Source organism: Triturus cristatus, chromosome 5_2 (genome assembly GCF_964204655.1).
Source record: "Triturus cristatus chromosome 5_2, aTriCri1.1, whole genome shotgun sequence".
Taxonomy (NCBI): Eukaryota; Metazoa; Chordata; class Amphibia; order Caudata; family Salamandridae; genus Triturus; species Triturus cristatus.
The window spans coordinates 932,313,157-932,336,621 of NC_140588.1; the positions used below are offsets into that span (position 1 = coordinate 932,313,157).

Genomic DNA, 23,465 nt, shown 5'->3' on the forward strand with positions numbered 1-23,465 from the left:
GAGAGGAAGACTGCGTGCTGCCGGTTTAGCTACGAATAAAGTCACGGCGTCTATTAAATGGTGTAGAGGGAGCATACTCTAAAATGGAGGATTAGTACTGCATGGCTTCATGATGTAATGATTTTGCAACAGAGTAGTGTTTTGAGATCAAAGCAGCTCCACATCACCTCAACAAAACCAAGAGAAATATGGGGGAAGTACTGACAGCAACTGGTGCTGATGGGATCAAAAATGAATATGCCACCATTGGCAGTAGTTAAGTCACTTTGATGCCACCATCATTGTGCCTTTTTACTTCTAAGGGGAAGGATAATACAAACCCATCAATAGTGTGGTGGGAGTTGACGAATTGACATGTAATCCACAAGTCATTCTGTATAAGTTAGATATTCCTTCTAAATTCAGTAATACAGTAAGAGAAGCTGTTCAATAAGTACAACTAGACCATGATTTTTCATGCACAAATTGGGCAAGAAAGATGTGTGTTGTATTACAATGCACTAGGAGTAGCAGGGAGTCATTGCTATTTCGCCAACTTTGAGTAACTTTTAAAAATAACGGGATGCCAAAATATTTTTGGGAGTATGATCTGTCCTATCACAGTAACCCACTCCCAATAGTACATCATAAGGCTATTGCATGTGACCAAGGACTTGCATGACCATCTTGTGGCATTCTACAGCCTCGAGCTTCGTTGTGATCGCAGACCTCCAAAGTGACTTGTAGCAGTCTTTTCATGTATGGTTGTTTCAATTGAATCCCTTATAGTTGTATATATGTATGTGGTATTTCTATAGCGTGAACCTAGTCTAAAGGCAATGTACGGCCCAGCTTTCTTGCCTGCTTTCCTGTGACTTCGCCGCCACCTTTCATCATGGCTAAATGGCCCAGTGTTATGTGTGTCACCTTTATATAGTCCTGTGGTTTTAGCCAAAAGCACTGTGAGTTTATTAACTTATATTTACAAGATGGAACCACAAGCCAGAAAACACATATGGATGCCAAAAAGACAGGTCTGGTTAAAGTGTCATGCAAGACAAGGTGCCACTTGGCAACTATGAAAAAACAGAAAAAAACGGAATAAACTAGATTTTTAATAAAAAAGCAAACTTCTTTTAAAAATATACATTTATTTCTCTTCCACAAGAAATAGAAAGTGCCCTTACCCATAGGGATATCATCTATGCCAGTGGTTTTAACGTTTTGACTTTTGTGGATCCCCAAGTGTTCATTACTGGAACCCAGGTACCCCCAATAAATCATTATTGGATTTCAGAGATCACCACTGAGTCATTACTGGAAGCCAGGGACCACGGCATAAGCATTTATGAAGACTTGAACCACAAAAAACTACACTAAAAATAAAGACACAAGCATTCATCAAACAAATACACCAATGCTGAAATATTCAATTTAATTCACAAACAAATATGAAAATAATCAAAAGTTTTTATTATTTGGAAAGTTGGAGCTTTTCTAAATCAAATTGAGGACGCTCATCATACATGCTATATTCTGTTTGACGCACTTGCACGGGTCCCACAAACCAACCTGAGGATGCTAACAGAACGTTTAGCCTCCATTTTTTAAATTCCTTCACATTTAAAGAAAGTTTTAATTCTTCTTCTTCATTTAAATGGACTTCATTAATCTTTTAGTGCTATTTAATTTTCTAAACAGTTGTGGACCCCATGAGTAGCCTTTGCGAACTTCTAAGGGTCACCGGACCACAGGTTAGAGACACTGATCTATGTAAAGTCATGTCACATTTTATTTGTATGCCATAAATCATTGCCTGGGCTGGCTAAACTGTTTTCTTAATGTTTACATTTCAGCTTGCTGCTGCATCGGTCAACGGAGGCAATTCACTGCTCTTCAAAGTGTAAGAGACAAGATGTCTGAAGCCTTCTTTCCAAATCTGTGAGGATAATGATGCAGAAACCTGAAGTCAGTCTCTGTGCAGCAGAAGAGGTCCATGCTGGTTTGTACCTTCCATGCCATGGAGAGAGGGTTCAGGTTGTCTGTTTTGTGCTGCTGGGGGGGGGATATCAGTAATAAATTGTAATCATTTATTAGAAGTTAGAAGTGACATTAGTTTATTTTATGTGCATTCTGTCGTCAATATGTAATAAGTAAATAAAGACAAGTAGTTTCTATACTTTAGCCATGAGACTATCCTGCAGTCCTGGGTTAAAATGCTGAAGCAATGCAGAGAGAGCAGGAGACCGCTCTCTGCAGAAGCCTCGGAGAGGCAGGGAGGAGTTGTTTAGTGCAGCAGGCAGTGAACTCTTCTTTCCCCCTTAGGTCCATGGAAAGCTTTCCCTTGTGATGGTGAAATAGGGTGTTTTAAAAATGTGATGATAAATAGCCAATCCTGATGGAAAACAGGCTTACCGTTCCCAGTGTACCACCATGGTGATGCATTCCCTGACCCGTGTACATGCTTCGTAGCATCGACACTATCCTGAGTCCCATCGCCTGAAATCTGAAATGATGAATCCTCTCAAAGATCTCTCCCCAGCCTTCTACCTCCGCCTCTGCCCCAGTTCAGCCGCTTGAGCTTCAAAGGATAATACCCTTCCCTGAGTCATCAGTTCCTTTAGGCCTTCTGAAAAGCAGGACTTCAGTGAGTCTCTATTGCTGCAGCATGTTCTATTAAGTCATAGATGCCTCCATTTGCTGGCATCCGGAGACTCCGCCTCCCATCTTGGGCACTGTGCCACTAATGTGCTGAAGTGGCAGCTTGACAACAGTGACTTAGAAAGTTTTTGAATGCTACTGATCTTCTAAAAAGAAGGTAAATGCACTTCATTTGAACTGTACATTTAAAAAATGCTTTACAGACAGCTAACTGAAAAGTAACACTACTAATCTTTTCAGTACACTGTACCTATACACTAAGACATTGGCATGCATATCATTTTGTAAATGAAATGAGGCATTACATTTTAAATTGCAGGAAATGTTTCCTGTAGAAGAAGCAGCCAGGAAAAACTGGAATCTAGAATCACATCTTATATTTTAGAAGATGGTGGGATAAATATATTTACAAAAACAACAGTTGATGGACACAATGCAGAACAATGTCATACATTCACCCCAGTACAGAGATCTGGGCCTAAATCCATCGTTTTTTTGCTCACCATGCCATTCCAATTTGAACCCAGCCATATGCAAATCACTCTTGACCCTGTGCCTCATGGGAACAGTCCAGCCCGAACTGCCAAGCCAGGTCCTCCCTGGACTGGAAACAAGCATCCTAGGACCGGTTTCGGGGTTTCACCCCTCTTCAGCCAGGATAGCTTGATTCCAGTGGCATGGAGAGCATGGGACCCACGTCTGGGCATACCCTTCCCACTCGGGGTGACAAATGCAAAAACAACAGTTGATGGACAGAATGCAGAACAATGTCATACATTCACTCCAGTATAGAGATCTGGGCCTAAATCCATCGTTTTTTTGCTCACCATGCCATTCCAATTTGAACCCAGCCATATGCAAATCACTCTTGACCCTGTGCCTCATGGGAACAGTCCAGCCCGAACTGCCAAGCCAGGTCCTCCCTGGACTGGAAACAAGCATCCTAGGACCGGTTTCGGTGTTTCAACCCTCTTCAGCCAGGATAGCTTGATTCCAGTGGCATGGAGAGCATGGGACCCACGTCTGGGCATACCCTTCCCACTCGGGGTGACAAATGCAAAAACAACAGTTGATGGACAGAATGCAGAACAATGTCATACATTCACCCCAGTATAGAGATCTGGGCTTAAATCCATCATTTTTGACTTGGCAGTTCGGGCTGGACTGTTCCCATGAGGAACAGGGTCAAGACAGATTTGCATATGGCCAGGTCTAAACTGGGGTAGCGTGGTGAGCAAAAGAATGATGGATGTAACCCAGATCTCTTCACTGGGGGTGAATGTTTTGATTTGTTCTGCATTCCGTCCATCAATTGTGTGTCTTTTATAAATATATTTACTCCTTCTTCCCATATCTGTACTATGTGCGGTCGCAGCGGGGACCTACACGCAAGCGGCTTATTCCGAATACTCACCAATATAGCAATTTGGAAATAAAAATGCCTTTCCTTTAAACACAACACAGGTGGCTGAGTCTACCCCATGTAGTGTTTATTCAGATAAGATATGATGTCAATTTTTAATGGTGCTTTCTAAGAACTTTTCAGATAAGCATCCAGACTAGCATAAAAGTCCTGTCTGGAATCAAAGGTATTCCTCGCAATCTGATATAAATATTTGGTGTAATTTATATTTCAACTTTAAGTACTATCAACACCAAATTTGCAGCTTATATAAATTGGGAAAAAGCTACAAATAGTAATATCAGACTGGGATTACCTATAACTCTCCTATTAACTTTAAAATATTAAATTGAGTTTGCCTGTGATCTTTTAAGTGTTTATCACATGGCATATCCATTTCTGTTAGACCTGACAGCCCTTAAGGTGGTCTTTCCCCAAACATTTTGCATAGTCACTTCTGTTTAATGAAATTCGGTTATTTGTTGACTTAAGACTCTGCGTCCTTTACCACTGCTAACCAGTGTTAAAGTGCTTGTGCTTACTCCTCTAAACAAGGCACATTTAAATGATGTAAATGTCCTTAGTAAAGTGGTACAACATATACCTAGGGCCTGTAAATTGAAGAGTGCAGTGCATTTACAAATTTGCAGATGTACTTTTAGGTGACAGAGTCTTGGTAGTGGAAAACTCTTAAACTGTGAGGCTTACCTCTCCCATAGGATAACATTGGGTGACCTTATTACATTTGGTAAATGACAGAAAAAGGTTCTGAGCTGCCGCCAGAGGACTGCCCTGCTCCTTGAGGACCGCCCTGCACTCTGTAAAGGAAGTTTGAACCGGCTCCCTTCATCCCAGACAGAGTGACTCCTGTTCTGAGCTACAACTCCCTGCAACTTCCCTGCTCACCTGCTGCACTGGACCTGCAACTGGACCTGCCTGAGCCCTGCTGGCTTCTGCTGGAGTGAGTTTCTGACCCCCAGAAGGTGCTTTCACCGGTCATGAGCCTTTGTCTGGCATTGGTTGAGCTACTTCTGTGAAGAAAATGAGAAATTTCGAAGTTTTGGGCTCTACACAACCACAAACGGGTCAATTTGTGCTGAGATCATGCAACCTGCGACAAGCACCACCATGAAGCTCCGGCATACCAAACTCTTTGCACTGCAGCTACGGCCAATGATAAGCATCAATGTGAGATAGGCACTTCGGGATCTTCGTGCTACGGTGACAGCCATCCATGATGTCCGGCCTTCTTTTCGCGCTACAGCAACAACCATCCATGACACTCTGCCTGCTCCTTGCGTACTCCTCCACTGCGAACTGGACTCTTTGCGGCGCACTTTGAGAGTGTGACTTCTTCAGCTGGAGTAACATGGTCCCGGTATCTGGCCTGTGCTCCATTAGAGTCGGCCTGAACTTGTGACTTTCTCCCAGTCTAGCACAACCACGTAACAGTAGCTCTTTGTGCTTTTGTGCGCTATATTTACCTAAAGCTTTGAAATTACAAATATCTGGTTCAACTGACTGGATATTTGTCCTTCTGGGCTCATTTTATTTATTACATTTCACTCTATTTTCCAAATCAGAGTGGGATTTTTCTTTTGTTGAGTTTCTACTTTATTACTGTTTGTGTGCTGCATAAATACTTTACACATTGCCTCTAAGTTAAGTATGAATACGTTTGTGCCAAGCTACCGAAGGGTTAAGCACAGGTTAATTTAGTATTTCACCCTGACAAGGATTCTTGTTGTTGCTTGAGCAGGGTTTTCACCCCGCTCAATTAAAAACCCAATTTCTCACAATTTCGATCTGTAAATCACTGCTTATAAGAGCCTATGTAAGCAAGCTGGTCTTTTCTTCTGCAGCTTCCTATAAAATATTCCTTTTGTGGATGTGAGGTGTAGAAGGGCTTAGGAAGCGGATCTTAACCTAATCATTTTGTCATGGGACTCTGGGGGTATCCAACACCTACTCAGGGATCCATTATAGCTTAGAAAATCATGGTTAACAGAATAATAAAGTGTATATAAATACAGAAGCAAAATTTAAAATAGTTTTGTAAATATGAAGGAATTTGAAATTGGAGGCTAAAAATCAATTTAGTGTCCTTAGATTGATTTGTGTGAGCAACACAAGTGAGTCTGGACGATGAGTGCCCAAAATTGAATTCAGAAAAGCACCAGCCTTCCCATTAAAAAAAAATTTGATTTATTTATTATTTGTTTGTGAATTAAATAAAACATGTTATTGTTTCTGTATCTGTTGTATTGTTTCTGTATCTTGTTGCTGTATGTTTGTGTATTGTTGTGCAGTTTAAATCATCTAAATAGCTTAGGCCAGGGATCCGGGCTTCATGTAATGATTTAGTGGGGTTCTCTGGTTTTCACTAATGATTTATTAGGGGTTCTTGGACCACTGGACTATTGGACTTACAAAGCTCAAAGCTGTTTCCTGCATTGAACCAGTTAGAACTAAGACAGTGTTTTGTCTATCTGAATGTAGAATGACTGCAAACTGCACACTGTGGGTGGAGTCTAAGCACCCACTGCTGAACATCTGGGGGCATTCCTTAGAAGCAATACTGCTACTAAAACACGTGGAAACAATTTGGGCTTTGTAAAAAGCAATCACATGGAAGACGCTTGTATGGAGGTTGGCGGAGCAGGAAATCCACCAACAATTGGCAAAGTCTTTCCTGCCCTATTTAGTGTGCCATTGGCAGCAACTCATAACATGGAACACAGGACATCTGTTACTTTCTAGTGGATTTCCCGCATCCATTCAACTCTAAATAATGCCTTGGTCTTTTGTTTTTATCATTCTTTTTCCATTTGTCATAGGAACATATTGAGCACACGTTGTCAATATGCTCTTGTGAGATGGGTTTTGTTTTCTATGCAATCGTCTAATTTTCTTCATTTCTGTAAATATTTTACTAATTGTCTAATGCATCACTGGGAGTTTGCAAATAGTGGGTAAAGATTTTGCGCAAACTTTTTATGGCTTATCCTACAATTTGTTCGATGTGTATAATGTGCTAATTAGTCACTTTGCAAAATGTATATTCGTAGGGGGTTACAAAACGGCCTGCCTCATAATTATTAATGAGGTAGGTCACCGTTTGGAACCCTCTACGAATGGCTGCAAATGCAGAGATGGAGGCCTGCGAGGGATAGTAGACCTCTATCTCTGCATTTGCATTTCCCAAAAGTGATTTTTTTTTATAAAAGTAGCCTTTGGCCCTTAAAAGCACAAGTGCTGCTTAAAATAAACATTGCCATGATCAGGGAGCATACAGTGGCTCCATGGACGACTGATTGCTCTTCTTGAGGCCACACAACATGATTCTCAGAGGGGGAGCAGTCCTGTGCGGACATATTCCCCTTTGTGAATCCATTACCATGCCAACTTAAGGGCCAATTACGATGCCATAGGAAACGGCTCTGACCCTCGGTTGGAGCAGTTTCTACGGCATCGTAATCTCCTGTTTGGATTAATTTTCGGACCGACCCATTATGATGAAGTTGGTTGGAAATTAATCCAAACAGGGTTTCTGAAAGGTTTACGATGGACTCGGAGAGCCCGTCTGCTATTCGGAAAGGGGGCATTAATCCCAAAGGCGGCTCTTTCCGCCTGAGGGATTACAATGGCGGATTCACACAGCGTTCCTGTGCCGGCCTTTCTGACACAGAAAGGCTGTGGGAGGTTGACTTTGGGGGCCCCCTTCAGGACCCCCATGGGTGCAAGGCCTCTGGATAGTAGGCACCTCAGTTCTTTACAATGAGAGGTCAAAAACCATAGATACATCCCATTACAACTCACAAATATGAAGGAGATGCCCCTTTATGTCCCTATCTATTTGAAATTTGGAAAAAAACTGTAAAGTCCATTTACCTGTAGGATTTTGTTTTCCCCTGGGGCTTTTGTACATTGCAAAAAAGGTATTATGCAGTCACAAACTATGCGTTTTTGTTCATCATAGTCTTTGTGACTCCAGAATACCTTTGAATCTGTGGCTTCCTTTCTATCTCAATGTCCATACCTCTCACTGTATATTATACAGGGGCTGACCAGATATAGTTATTCAATGCTTCTCGAAGTACAAGTGAATACAATCTATATAGTTTCATTTGTTATTGCCTCCCCTGCTTTCTGATTAATGATGTAAGTGCATTGTAAACCATTAGAATACAGCACATTGTGAACACAGTTATATGGACATTTGGACAGACCTTGCTTGGAGTATTTTTCAATGTTCAGTTCCTGTTAAATATATGTTAAAAAAATGTTAAGGGAAGAAGGTCATAACTCACTCATAAACGGTGGTCCAGCCATTTTCATTGCTTTTTGTTGCTAGGAGACCAGTGTTGCCGTGGTAGGTTATCAATGCCAGGTTATAACCTTGAGCTGAGATCCTTTTCAGAACACCGTTGCTGCTGATGGTCAACCAATAGACCTGACCACCGGGCACCACCAACCACAGCGGCATGCCGCCTGCGTCCCGGCGAATGTGCACAGAGTTCCCATTGCTGCTACCGACAGTACTCAGGTCACCTTCCCCGTTGTATGTGAAATTGTAGATCAAGTCTCTTGTGATCAGGTTCAACGTGCGGAGGTGGGTCCCATTGGTGCTGAACTGATAGAGCTCCTGGTCAGCGGGTGACGCAATCTCATAAATATTAATGGAATTCAGATGAGGCTTGTTGTTATTGACTGCGCGGATCCGAATGTTGCCAAGGTCTGCTATGTACAGCGTTCCATCTGGAGAAACTGCTAAAGACGAGGGAGCCTTCAGTTTTGCATCTTTTGCAAAGCCACCATCACCTGAAAAAATAATTAAAGTTACATTTTAGCAATGTCAAAATAATGATCTTAAAATAATATTAATAGTGATAAAGACAGCATACATGCCTTTTAATATAAAAAATATAAAATGCCATTAATGTATTGGCGTAGAATAACCCTAAGAAAAGATGCTTGTTTTACAAGTAACAGGTAATCATGTTCAGAGTAATTCCAAAATTATTCTCTCGAATGACGCTGAGGGATTTTGAATGTGTGTTGCAGAAGGGCATCTTTAATATACAATTATCTCAGCAATAGTAACTTGTCTTTATTCACAGAGCTGCTGCTTCTGGAAAATTGCTGGATTAAAAAAACAGCTATATCATCCCCATGCCAGGCCACATACAGTGAAAAGAAATAGAAAATAATATATATCTGGGCATGTAAAATATACCATTTGTAACAGATTTGAGGCCATCCTATATTTACGTTAGCAATCAAATTCCTTCGTAGAGGCCCATGAAATCTTCCTCAGGGCTTTCAAACCCTAACATACAATTCTCCTCAACTCGGGATTTTCATATGTAAATTGCTTTTGCAAAGACGTTATAAACTTAATATTGCTACATGTAATATTGTTATTTCCAAGGTTTCTTTAGTATGCTATAGGCATTATATGCTTTCATTCGGACCCCGTACAATTTTAATATGTCCGATTTTTTTCTTTTACTTGTAGGCTCGTGTAAAATTGTACTGGCCCTTTGGCAGGTTATCTAATTTAGATCTGTATGGCTTAATGTTCCTTTGCAACAGTTTGGCAAATCCTGAGTGGCAGGTAGTCACTAACCCCCTGATGGATTCAGATGGTCTAATGATGTGCAATCAAAATCTTCCAACAGTTTACCAGTCCCTTAAACCTCCTAAAGCTGTCTGATGTTATGAAGTATTTCACTATTTTATCTACGCATTTTGCTTTTGTGGTTTTAAATTAACTTTATTAAATTGTTCTGTATTTAGTGTACTACTGGCACAAGGTTTCTTTGCTCTAACACAATTTCCAGAGCAAATAGAAGATATTCTGAATACATAAGCCTGTAGAAGAACCGTGTGAGCCTTTTACTGAAATAGAGAAAAAAAACCTCAAGAAACAGAGTAAAAGGGGGACTATTGAGAAGGTCAGCAAGCCTTAATGTTTCTAGAACAGGCTGTGTGGGGTGGTGAAGAAGTAATAAAAAGAGGCCCTTATCAAAGTTATTTCTGCACATAAATAGAACCAAAATCAAAGTTCATCTGAATGCCTTATTTCTTCATATTCATTCCAACCCGGATATGACCCCTAGCTAAGGAGTACCTAAAGTCCAAAATGTTCTTTGATAGGGCCACTTCACACGATTACTGCTGGAAGAGAAAACTGTGGTGCATATGCATCCCGTAGCCCACATTCCCATGATCTTTTCTAATTAAGGCTTCACTCTTTTACATATCACAAATCCACAAAAGACAAGTTATTGGCACATTGTCACTTTATGATACCAGCTTCCATCATGGCATCAAATCTGGATATTGTTCAGTACACAGTACCCCCTTCCACAGAAGTGCCATCCATCCTAAGCACCTTCATACAGAGGTTTTCCTGGTGTTTACTCACTATGCATATACAAGGTGACCTCTCTTTTACTGTAGGATACATCATATCAACCTTTAAACATGTTAAGATTATATACAGTAAATACCTTTTTAGGTCGAGCATTCAAGACCTCTTGTATATACTTTAGTATATACTTATATATGTATGCACTTTGTGGGCTATGGAGATCAGCCCTAGGACTTGTCTGCTTCCGCCTAGGGACATTTTTTCTGTTCAACTTTCTCTATTTAGCTGTCTTGATAGAAAATGACCAGTAGAGGTCAGTAAAACACCAGAATTGCTTTCTGCTTGTTCAACTGCCTCTATTTAATTGCCTTGATAGAAAACGACCAGTAGAGGTCAGTAAAATACCAGTATTGCTTTCTGCTGAGGGACTTTATTTTCTTATTTTTCTGGCAACTGCCTCTATTGAACGTTCTTGATAGAAATCGACCAATAGAGGTCAGTAAAATGCCAGAATGACTTTAGCATTCTCTAGATTCCAGTCCATAGAAATTGTCTTCCACGAGCACCCGTAGACAATAATACTTTTTTCAAATCTTGTATTTTCTGTGATATGACCACCGAAGGCCCTGAGTTCATATCAAAAACAGAGCTTTGGACTATACCATTTCCCCCTGAAAGGCAATATTTCTCCCCATGTGTTCCCATCCCTGGCATGTCATGCAGTTTGGTGCTTACTTTCCCTCCATGTTAAAGAACAATAGACGTTTCAGCACCCAGACTAATGTGCTGCATAGCTAAATACATATAAGGTCTCAAAAGCGAGACTGATTGCATTGCAAATGCTTGTTTATCCTCTTCTTGCTGTCACCATCTTTGAGTCTATAGTTATTTTAAAAGTTCTTCGATGTTATTAGAACGATAGCGTAATTACACACTTTTAATGCAACAGAAATGGCAATCCAGGCCTTATTCTGTAGCATGTTCGAATTCACTCTACATCGAAGGACTTTTGAAATAAAATATGGATCACAACAGATGAAATGGTTTAAATTTGTTTTCTGAATGTTAGACTGCTTAAATGGAATACTCACATAGCTGTAGCATCTTGAATCTGGACGGTGATAACCTACCAGTGTGAATTGTGAACTTTTGGCAGTGCCACTAGGACAGAGCACAGGTCAAGCCAGCACACTTAATCTTTGCTTTTGAGCAGCAGTTGAAAACGATTTAAACGAAGAAAATTGAGTGCATGCCATCACTCAGTTAGTACATGTTAGTTCATGTTCTATATACCTCACATAGGTTTTTAAATGTGAGCATTTGACGTTTGTTTCCTCCTTCTTAGCAATGAACAGAGTGTAACTTGCGAATCGGAGAATAACTCAACTTTAATCCATGAGAGTTCATCTTTTATATTGCTTTACCATTTTGAACGTTATAAATATATCTATCTACAAAAACAAGAATACAAACTTTGGTATAATAAATTAAAATATTGATAGAAACGTCTCGGAGTGTTTTGTGTTTGAGTGATATTGTTGCATGGATACCTCCTAGTTAAACACTATACTCTGGTAAAATTTAACTTTTGATTCCTGCAGCACATTTAGGGACACATTTATAAGGAAATCATGCAGTGCAGCAAGCCGCCTTGCTGCACAGCGCTGCATGATAGGGAAAGGGATGGAATGCGCCGTAATTAACATTGTACGACACATTCCTGTCTTTTCCTTGCACTGGCGCACAATGTGCTGCCTTGCGCCAATGCAGGCACTCTTGCACCATGGTACAAGGGTGCCTAGGTTGTAAGGAGGATTGTTTTTGTGCTGGAAAGGGCACCTTCCTGCACAAAAGAATCCCCTGAGGCATTTTCCTATTACTATGCGCACTGCAGAAAGATATTTCCCCTCGTTATGCCTCACTGGAAAGGCGTAGTGTTTTGACGCATTCCCAGGTCTACCAGAAATGGTAAATCTGGGAATGTGTCAAAATCCATGGATAGGTGTGTGGGAACACCCACGTTCCACCAATGGAACGCCTCCTTGGTTCAGAGTAATACAATGCAGTGATTTGAGCTGCGGTGCCTTGCTCTAGATTTATCAAGTCACTCAGGGTCACACAAAGCTTAATTAATCTAACTTAGTAGTTGTTAGGCTGTTGCGCCCTGTTGCGTGGCCCAAGGGCAATGCAACCCTTTGATAAATATTCCCCTTAATTCAAGAATTTTATTCATGGAGGGAGAAAAAGAATAAAAAAGTGTCATTGTACAAATTTGTTTCCTTTTGACAGAGTGCAGTTGTGCCATGCCTGCAGTTATGCACTGTGCAGATATAAGCGCTAATACAGAAGAAGATATTCACAAAACTTTCCCAGGACAGCGATGGGAATGTTGCAGGGGTGGGCGAGCCAGTGAAAGGTTGAGCCAGGCTCGAGCCTGAAACCTGGCTCTGGCGCATCCCGAGGTCCTGTTGGAACCTCAAGCCCACAACAAGCCAAGCCTACATGTGGCTTCTGGCTGTCTCCCTCCCTCCACCCACGATGTGGCATTATGGTCAGAGCTGCGGACTGAAGAACTGAGGCACCCGGCTCAAGACTCGGCATTGGCTTACAATACTGTTATGCTTGGCAAATTCCTTAACCTCCCCATCTAACTGGTGTTTGTAAAGTGTTCGGCCTTCAGATTGAGTTTGCGATATATTTAAATACTACAGATGTACGTATAAACAAAGCCTTAACATAGGGAAAGACAAATAGATACCCATTTACTGCCTGATTTGCAGAAAGTAAAACCCGGATAAATTGCAGCTTCCTGTCATAAATTGTGTGATCTTAGGCAAATATTTTATTTCATCGAAACTTTTTTTCTTCATTATCGAATATAAAAAAAACACTTTCAAATATGTGAGTTCAGACTACCAGTTGTAAAAAACTCTCACTTTAATGAAATAAGTACATCTCAGTGCAGTGCTTTATTGTGGCCAATTAATGATAAAAGCTGCCACATGTTAAAGAAATACACTTTTTAAATTTTGAAGAGCCTTTATCATATCTCACGTGATGTTTGTTGTATGATTTAAATAAATATTTTCAGGGCTTGGCTCGTGCACGGACGGGATCTAAGAGCCAGGCCAGACCCTTGGCTCGGCTCTCCCTGTCCTTTGTTGGCTCGCTCACCTCTAGAATGTTGCACAGTTTTCCAGGTCTGTGTCTGGTAGGGTGTGTGAATGGGCAAAAGTTGCAAGTCTGAGCCCAAATGTAGAGGCAGAACTAGTTAAACTATGTTTTGTGAATGAGGCCCAGAGACTTTGCAAATAATGTTGTTAGTGCGACAGTGAAGAAAGACATTTAACAACGTCAGACAATCCTGACCTGAGAAGCAGTCACAGTTGGGGTCGATCTTGCAGTCACACTCCGTGGCCGCTCCTGCAATATTCGAGATCTCCCCATTTGTCGTGACCTGCTGGATCCGGTTAATCTTCCTTTCGTCGGTTTCTGCAATGTACAGGGTCCCACTGTGGGAGACGGCGATGGCCCTGGCCGACTCGAGAGTCGAGTGGATTGCCACCTTACTGACCAGGAAGTGGTCGATCCCGGGGACCTGGCAGTGAATGGGCCGGCCAGCAATGATGCGCACGCGCTTGTTGTCAGAAATCTGCAGCACGATGTTATTGTCCAAGACGTAGAGGGAATTGTCCATAGGATTGACTGCCAGGTCAGTCGGCCACTCGAGTCGGACCTGTGAGACGGAAAAAAATACAACTGGTTAGGAAGACGTGCCATTTATGAAAGACATCGATGTAATGCGAAAACCAAATGAAGCTTCATCATTTGTCTTCACGTGTCCTTCTTCACTTTCAATAGCAATGCCACCCTTCTTTTCTTCAACTATGTGCAGAATATATGTTGGCTTCAACAAATATACCAGCATATAATTACAGACTTCTGGAGTTATTTATGATTAGTAACAAGTATGCTTCTCATGATTTCCCTTGGAATACACTGTGAAATATTTTACTTTGCATGTGTTTGGCTAAAAATCTAAATCATCCCACCCCACCTCAAACCAAAAGTAGAATCACTTGAATTCACCATTGAAGCAGCGCCCCACTAGGAAGCCATTTCCAAGAAGGCGCAAGTGTTTCCTCCTGAAGAAAGTGAAATGTGTTCTTCCTGAAACCAGCGTCAGATTGTCTGTGCACGTCCTTTATGCACGTCCTTTACCTCTTAATTGAGGCAATTACACTCTCCAAGTCCACACTGGCACCATTCTGCCCCCTAAAGGCATCCAACACTCGACAGCAGGACTCTTTAATTATCTGAAGAAGAGCAAATCACCCGAACCTTGAAGGGGCCACAGCAGCCTCCTTCCTTGGAATCTGCTTTATCTTGAAAACCACCTGGATCATGTTTAAGGCCTTCAGAAAATGCATGCATGCATACCTGGCTGGAACATTAAGCAACTTTAGACAGAGAGAGTTACACTACTAGCAGGGTGTGGTATCTTCCTCTTCTCTGTCTAGTCCCTTCTCTGTGTTTTGCACTCTGCTGCTCTGCCAGTCTCAGTGATGTCATGGAATGTTCTCCTTGTGTATCTTTCAGTGTAATTGTAAGTTGATGTATGTAGGCTGAGCAGCAGGGATGCTGCTTCCAGTGGAGCTTATTCATCTGATTTGCTCAATTCTACAAGTGTTCCTGTCCTGACTGAACTTTGGAATAAAACTATCATCAAGATAATACTACTTCTCAGTCTACCTCCTTTCATTGAACTTCACACGGGTCACTGCAAATAAAAAAGCAAAAGACAGATGGCAACCAGGACCACACTGGTGAACCAAAAGCAGCCTTGGCTAATATGCCAAAGCCTTCCTTGACCTATCTCTCTCTTTCCATCCACCCATTTGCTCTTTCTCCTTCTTTCCTCCATTTCTGATCACTTTCTCGCTATATTCCCCATATCTTCCTCTATTTCTGTGTCTCTTAAACCCTCTCTGTGCCTGCTGCAATTAACCTCAGCTTGCTGGGGAAAGTGACAGAGGTATCAGGAGTTGCAGTGGGCTTTCAAAACCAGTCTCCAAAAGCTCCAGCCTACCCAGGAAATGCCCAGTGGAATAAAAGGCCTGTCCAGCGGGCAGCCTTCTCCATCTATGCTCCTAGATGTTGTAGCAACAGCCCTATCTGCATCAGAACTGCTCCAAACCACCTACGGTTCAGACAGGATCTGAAGGCTCATCTCTTTTGAGACCAGCAAATCTCTGCAGGATGACTCCCTGGCATTTAAGATTCTGCATCTCAAATCCTGTATCAGGGCTCTTGCTTACGTTTAGTACTCAATTGCGCTCTAGTCGGGGTTCTGCTTTACAAATATCAATACATACATACAATATACATTGCCATGTAGCAGATGGAGCGGTGTACAATTTATGGTTTGGCTCAGATGACTATGGGAGACTATAAAGCCAAGAATATATCCCTTTGAGACCTCAGTCAAGCATGACTATGTTTCTACAAATATTTGTTCAAACATGCACTGCAAAACGACCCAAATTTGATGCACAATACAAGGATTTTTTCAAAGATTAGTTTTTTAAATAAGATGTAGAATACACAAGACTGTTACATGTGTCTTTGTGTCTTGCTAATCAGTGTATTGAAAAAAACTTTTTATTGTGCATGAAATTTGGGTCATTTTTATATATTACATATGTTTTTTAATTGATGATTTTAAGTGATTTGGTTCACTTTTGTACAGTCTTTGCACATTTCATGTGTTGCCTCAGATGTAATGTGTAAAGACTTGGTAATAAACATTTGAATTGTTCGACACTTTAGTGGTATATGACTTGACTAGTGTTTGGGTTGTTATAGAATGATGCATGAGACCATCTCAATAGATGTTTGAACAAATGTTTGTAGAAATATAGTTGTGGTTGATTGAGGTCTCAAATGCAGATTTTCTTGACTATATAGTCTTACAAGGAGCCCTGTCCCTTTGATCTAGGGGCCTCTCTCTATTTACCTTCCTCAGAAGACTATGTGAGCCCAATAATTTGGTCCAATCAAAATGGCTGTAGCAAAGAGTTGGTCTGTTGTGCTGGGTATAATTAGCATGTTCTCTTTATCATGTTTTTGGAAAAGGGAAATCTTATTGGGACTGTGGAAATGGAAGGTGCGATCTAGATGGGGATGGCTGTAGAGGGTGTAATTCAAATGCAACTCATGCCTGACCCAGTGACAAATTCAAAAGATGTGTCTGTCATAGCTCCTCCCTAAAGAACTTTCCAGAGGTGTTACAACATGCAAACAAGCTAAAGGAAAATGTTGCTCATAGCGATCAATTTTATGCTATTTACCACTCTAGACGCGTACTATGACAGAAAAAGAAAGATTGTAAGTCACAATACCGATATCAAAAATATAATGTGGCATAAATGTCGTGGACTAAACATTAAAATAAGGAATTGGCCACTGGGGCTAGATTTTCTATGTTTAACTCGTAGGCACAATATTTTTTTACAAATATTTAGGAGAAACTATTTTTGTCAAACAATAATTAGGACACAATATTCTGGTACCATACCTACAGGAAATCACTAAGGGTGGGCGACAATTTCCGTTCCGCTCGCGGAAATTACGAATTTTCGACATTTTCGGGTTCCGTGCGGAACGCGAAAATGTCGAAACTTCCGCGATCCGCGGCGGGACGGAAATATGCAGGGCAGGATTCATTCTGGCACGATGCTCCTGTCATTTTAAACCTCAGGAAGCACTTACAGATTTAAATAAAGCAGGTGCCCGAGTTGAAGGTCAAATTCAGTAACGCATTAATCAGCACAAAAGATTCGTCAGCACGGTGGAGGCTAGGCAGGTGTGCTTTCTCCCCATATCTACCGTCAACAATTTGCTGTAATCCTTGATGGAGGTCTGTGCATCCATAAGTTTCTCGAGCGCAATCCCCGAGTAGTTCCTGACACCAGGAGGTTCTGTCTCCTCATCTGCTGCGCTGGTCGGTCTCTGACCCTTTATAAACAAGAGGCATGTGAACTGCATAGAAGCCCTGCAGTTTGGCCCCCAGTGTTGTGCAACGTCTTCCCGCCCTTTCCCCACTATGATGGACAGCTCACTCGAGGGACCCCGGCGCCCATCGGTGCGGTGACGAAAGTTACAGACACACATGGTCGCTGGAGACAACTCTTCTGGCCCTTTACGCAGCTGTAGTGTAGGAAAAGCACTATAAATTTACCCACCGAGGTAGCACGTACTGATTAGCCAGTAGAAACTAGAAAGTACTCCAGTTGAGTAGAGGTATTGCACAAAACGGTGGCATCTTCTTGGATAAATATGCTGGGGAGGATTCCTTCTGGCACGATGCTCCTGTCACAAAAATTAAACCTCAACAGGAAGCACTTACAGATATAAATAAAGCAGGTGCCTGAGTTGAAGGTCAAATTCAGTAACACATTAATCAGCACAAAATCTCTGCGAGCTCGCGAAATTTCGTGTGTTCGCGCAGATTTTTTGCCGTTTCGCGACATTTTCTGCCCACCCTTAGAAATCACATGATGCCACTTGGAAAGACAAAACAAAATAATAGTTTATGTCAGATTCGAATCCATGTCGAATTCTAATGCTCGGAGTCCTCTGATATATTGTAAGGACTTTAGATATAATTGGGAGCTTCATTGTAAAATATGAATTCCTATAAAAGAGCTCAGTGACTTAGGAAGTCACTGCTGAGACCTTGAGAACAGTTTTGCATTCTCGTAGATCTGACTCGGTCTTTCATTATTCTGCTGTCGAACAAAGTGCAGAACAATAATTTGGCTAGTACCAATTCAGCATGTTTTTTTAAATACTACCAAATGACAAATCTATGGTGACTATCACTATTTGAACTACTGGCAATTGTTAATTGTGGTTTAGGATCCCACATTTCTTTCTTTTCCCAGAACTGTATAGTGACTGGTTACTTCTGTGTTGTCATCTTTAACTGCATCCCAGGCAGGTCAGATCTTCTCCAGTTTCTTCCTCCTCTTTCCTCTTCACCTCCATTTCATTGCCTTTAAACTGATGCCTGCCAGGGGTTATCTACAGCGCCAAGAATGTGGGTGGCAATGGGCATCATATAAATCGATAACATATATAGTATTTATTTTGAGCATTATTATTATAGCTAAGTCAAACTTGACATCTGAGCCAATGATAATAACAACTAAGATACGATTTAAATTGGAAAGTTTGATTGAATTAAATAATGGGAGAAATTCACATAGTGATATTGTTCATTTTAAATAAACTTATTTCCTCCCTTTAAAGAGCTCTTTTTATCATTGAAATGGCTGCTGCACCACAAAGCACAGCACAGCAGTAGCTGAAAATGGACAGCGCTGTGCGGCGCGGAGGTGAAAGAACGGTGCCGCGCTGTTTGTAGTGCGCGTCTCACACCAATGATGTCATCGGCTGCTTCCACGCTCAAAGTGCGTTTGTGCAAAGCTTGGCCTGGCACAACGGAAGCTATGCCTTGGGTGAGTTGTGTGCTGATCACACCCTCCAGTACAGCTCTCGGCACATAAGGGCACGCCACATAATATGTGGAAAAATACACATTTCATGAGCGGGAAAGGTATGCGGTATTACTTGTGCTCATTGTGTGCTCCTGCCTCATTTGCTGCTAGGATTACACGGGAAACCAGGCCGTGGCACGTGCATTCATCTGGCTTGGAGTACAATCCAAAGGATGCTCCCAGCACGTTCCTCCGACTTCGAATAGCTTATAAGGGGTTGGCACTATGTTTTACGATGGCATGTAAAACCCATTTCCCTGATTTTAATAAAAAATGATGCTCAAAACGGAAGGGTGGCTGCGGGCCTGAGAGACATGCCACACGGTGCAAGCTCTCTCACGTGCCTCTCGCACTTCTGCAGTCCTGATTGTAAGAGGTCAGTGACTTCACTAGTAGCCTGTAATAGCTTATTATAGGTGACTTTTGAGAGGCTTTTTTATTACAGTGCAGTGCGATATTTGATTGCGTCCTCTCCTAATGGTTATATTTTTACAAAATATTCAAGTCTGTGTATGATTTTAAATGACATGTGAGGGGACACGCCCTGAAGGACCCACTGTGGTGTTGTTACATTAGTCAGAATTGAATCCAATTTTACTTACTCATGGAGCATGGTTTTCACAAAGGATGCATCTAGTAGTTGTCTTGCTCTGATAAGGCCATTACGTCTTAGAACTGTTGTACAAGCGGCTCGTGGGTCACAGTGTTGAAAGCAGCCACCACCCCCAGCAGGATCAGGGCCACGGACAGCTCTTCCTCACCAGCTACAGAAACTTTCCATCATATTGATTAGGGTTCTGAAAAGGCCCTCCACTCAAAGCACTTGTATCTAGCAGCTCAGGGAATGTAATGTGTATTTGAAACCGCTGGCTATAGTAAGAATATGGTGTACTGTTCAATGATTGATTCATTTAACTAGGGTACAATTTGATTGGTTTTCTTGGGCAGATCTGACTTCTTTTTTAGCAGTGGAGTAACCACTTTAATGTCCAGGAGACATGCTCTCACTCAAAAGAACAATTGATAAGCAGTTATTTATGTTTTAAGACAATGCATGGGCATGAGTCAAGAGGAGATGATCAACCAGCTAACTTACCTAGAAGGTTACCAGCCATGTCTGAGGGCACTAACAGAACACCACCACTATAGTCTTATATAGCCCGCCGAAGCAGGCTAGACCGGCAATTAAAGGCCCTCTCCAGCATTAAACGCCCGAGCCGAAGGCGAGGGCCTTTAACAAGGGAGTGGGACAATAATAGCGGTATAGCCCAGCTACGGAGGGCTATAAGGCTATTAGAACATTACACACTAGAGGGCAGAATGTTGTGAGAAATAAAACAAAGGCCTCGCGATCCGTGAGGCCTTTGTTCACAGCTGTGAATGACAACATTGGAATGTTGGAGTACAGGCTTCTAACGGTCATTAGAAGCCCGGGTCACTCCACTGTTTTCAATGGAGCTCTCAACATTCCAATGTCCTAATAAAGCCTTAGAGCACACAGTAGCGGGCTCTGCCAGGCATTAAAGGCCTACTCCAGCACTATAGGCCCGAGCTGAAGACGAGGGCCTTTAACATGGGAGCAGGCCTATAATGGCCAGTAGAGCCCACTACGGAGGGCTCTGAGTCTATTAGAACATTCCGCCTCTAGAAGGCAGAATGTTGTAATTTGTAAAACAAAGGCCTCCCGTAGTTCGAGGGAGTTGAAATCCCCTCGGGCTCCGGGAGGCAGCTGTGCCAAACATTGGAATTGATGCTCTGGTATTCTACCTGCCATTATAAGCCCGGAGCACTTCATTGTCTTCAATGGAGAGTTCAACATTCCAGTGTTCTAATACATGAGAGATAGTTCTGATCCAGTGGATCAAAGAATTTCCTGTTCCAGGAGAGTTGCTAATTCTGGCTTCCATGAATCAATCATTAAGCTGATTTTAAGGAAATATGAAATTAAGTAGTTGAAAAGCTTATATGTTGCTTTAAATCGAAATTAGTGCGGATGTTTAAGGGTAACTAAACTAGATTGAGCCCGTCTAGACATCAGCCAGAAAAGACACTTTTCATGGCATAAAATAATAAATTGTCTTTCTTTAATATGAAGTCACCCTCACAGCTTTGTTTGTTATACCAAGAACCCAATGTAGAGGAAAGGGGAGAAATAGGGATATGATATTCAAAACTACGACATTGTTGTTAAACCTACAAATACCGTGGGCCTATGAACCACTCACTGCTGTCAGAGATCTGCCCAGCTGCAGTGTGAGTATTCAGCTGGATATATAACTGTCCTCGTGTGTGAGCTCTGCACGCTTTCTGGAGCACCGTCTAGTTTTATGCACCACTGAAACATGTATTTCCAGACAAAACCTTAATTCACCTTGATTCTTGCGTTCTAGTTGTCTCTGTTTATTCTTACACGGTCAAATTATTTTTCACAGCCGATTTTTCTTACTGAGGGGAAAAACACTTTTGCTGTAGATCTGGTTTTTGTTTTTTGTTTGTAAAATGTGGCCAATTAAAACCAATTTGTCTCATTTCCTTTTGCGATCAATAGGCCTCCGCGGGAAGCCTTCCGTGAAGTCCTGTGCCGGCTGATGGGTTTGACACCTGTCTGCGGAACACCTGCTCGCCTGGACTTCCAGCCACGGTGCCTGGCCAGCTCTGTGCCAGACATCCCTCGGAGCCAGCACTCCTCAGCCCTTCACATCATTTTGCCGCCTGTGTTTGCTCGTTCAGACTTCTTATTTGGGCTGACAAGTCCTCGGAGTTTCCACAGAGCTCCGTGAAAGATGTGCAGCGAGATAGGTTTTTATTCTTTGTTTCGGTCTACTTGGCAGCGAAATGAGGATCCTTTTACCTTCAAGTACAGATAATTGTTCTCTTGCAATAAAAGTCTTTGCCATTAAGAAAAAAGGGAGTAGGCTTCAATTAACACAGCCTAAATTAATCTTCATTTGCAAGCCTTTGAGGAACGTGTGGCAGGTAATGATTCATTAGTGGTTAAAATCATATGCAGGAAACAGAGTTCACATTCCGGTGATACAACAGCTTCTCTGGTGGTGATTATGGGGTCATACTTTCCTTGATTCTAAAGTGTGAGTGAAAAAGCACTGTAGTGCAGAGATGATTAACTGAAAATCAGGCCTAGACATGCGGGGCTAATTCTCACCTAAGACTTCTGTAAGTGTGGCAGGGGGACCCCTGGCCCACTAGGTCCCTGCCGCTTATGCACTGGGCCCCAGGACCCACACCACACTATGAAGACACATGCACTCTGTGCTATAGTGCAGACAAAAGACTACGTACGATCTTCGCCTATTTATTTATAGCGTCTGGCCACGGCTGGCCAGAGGATGTAAAAGTGTAATGTCCGGATGAAAGCCCTACATCACAGGGCTCCGGACGGCTCACTACATCGCTTCCCAACTTGGTCTGAAGTTGTTATGTTGGACTCAACATACAAAGAGCCCTATTATGTTGTCGGTCAGAAAGCCTCCTAAGGTTTACAGTCCAACTGCCTTCTTACAATGAAGGTGGTCGGAGTGTATACCGGCCGGTCTGACCGACTGGCTTCTTTAGCCAGTCGCAACCGCAATGTAATACCTTAAGGATGGCGTTTCCACCATCAAGATTACGATGTCGGTTTCAGACAGCCTTTCCATGACTGCATGAGGTGCCTGCCACAGGGTGCAGGGATTTACACATTTCTCTATGGGAGCTTGTGATGTGGCCGGTTTCCGACTGCCCCACAAGCTCCCTTAGAGAAATGGGAGTCTGTCACTGCACCATGTGCTCTCGCATCATAATAATGCAGTCGGGACCGCTGACCGTACGTCAGTCGGTCTCGATTCCACAGTGATGTTGGTCGGAGGCAACTGTCTTTGCTCCTCAGGTCTTCCTTGTGGGTGCAACGTTCGTCCTCGCGGCCAAGGTTTTCACGTCTGGGACTCTCAGCTCCAGGCAGGTCGCTTTCTCCCATGTCCTCTTCTGCTACCTCACCTCTTCAGTTAGCATTTGCTGACTGGGTCGGCTACCTTCCTGAACCACAAGATGTCCCATTACCCTTTTTTACAGTAAGCATGCTGCTATCTGTTAACAGTAATGTCCATACTCCTGGCTCAAAGGGTGTTCTAAAGTTTCAACCTGGTCTGCAATCTCTGACAATGACTTTGTCGCCTGGAACGATCGTCTGTGTCTTTGCTCACCGCTTTTGACTCATGCGCACATTGTTTCGGGTGCACCAGTCTTGTGCTCATTGGGGGTTGTAGGGTTGTTGGACCCACCCCAGGTGTACTTGGATGGTTTCTCGCCTGGACCCATTGAATGTCAAGGCCCATGGAGCTTGCTGGTTGGTTTAATGCGGCATTCCACGCTATTCATCGAGAAATGTATGTAGACTAAGTTCAGGGTTGGTTCCTTTTGCAACCGCAATCCTAAGCACTTTGTTCAACGTGGTTGTGAATCTTTCTGCCTCTCCGTTTGCTTTAAGCCA

The 23,465-nt window shown here is 42.3% G+C and overlaps 1 protein-coding gene across 3 annotated transcripts in view; it reads right to left on the reverse strand.

Moving 5' to 3' along the window:
- TENM1 (teneurin transmembrane protein 1) overlaps nucleotides 1–23,465 on the reverse strand; it is a 1,737,496-nt gene that overhangs the window by 140,778 nt on the left and 1,573,253 nt on the right. For all 3 annotated transcript variants that reach the window (XM_085608139.1, XM_085608140.1, XM_085608138.1), the window contains 2 exons: nucleotides 13,788–14,154; nucleotides 8,353–8,863 (listed from right to left, as the gene is read on the reverse strand). In XM_085608139.1, the coding sequence (XP_085464265.1) occupies nucleotides 8,353–8,863; nucleotides 13,788–14,154 (878 nt within the window). The remainder of the gene's footprint in view (nucleotides 1–8,352; nucleotides 8,864–13,787; nucleotides 14,155–23,465) is intronic.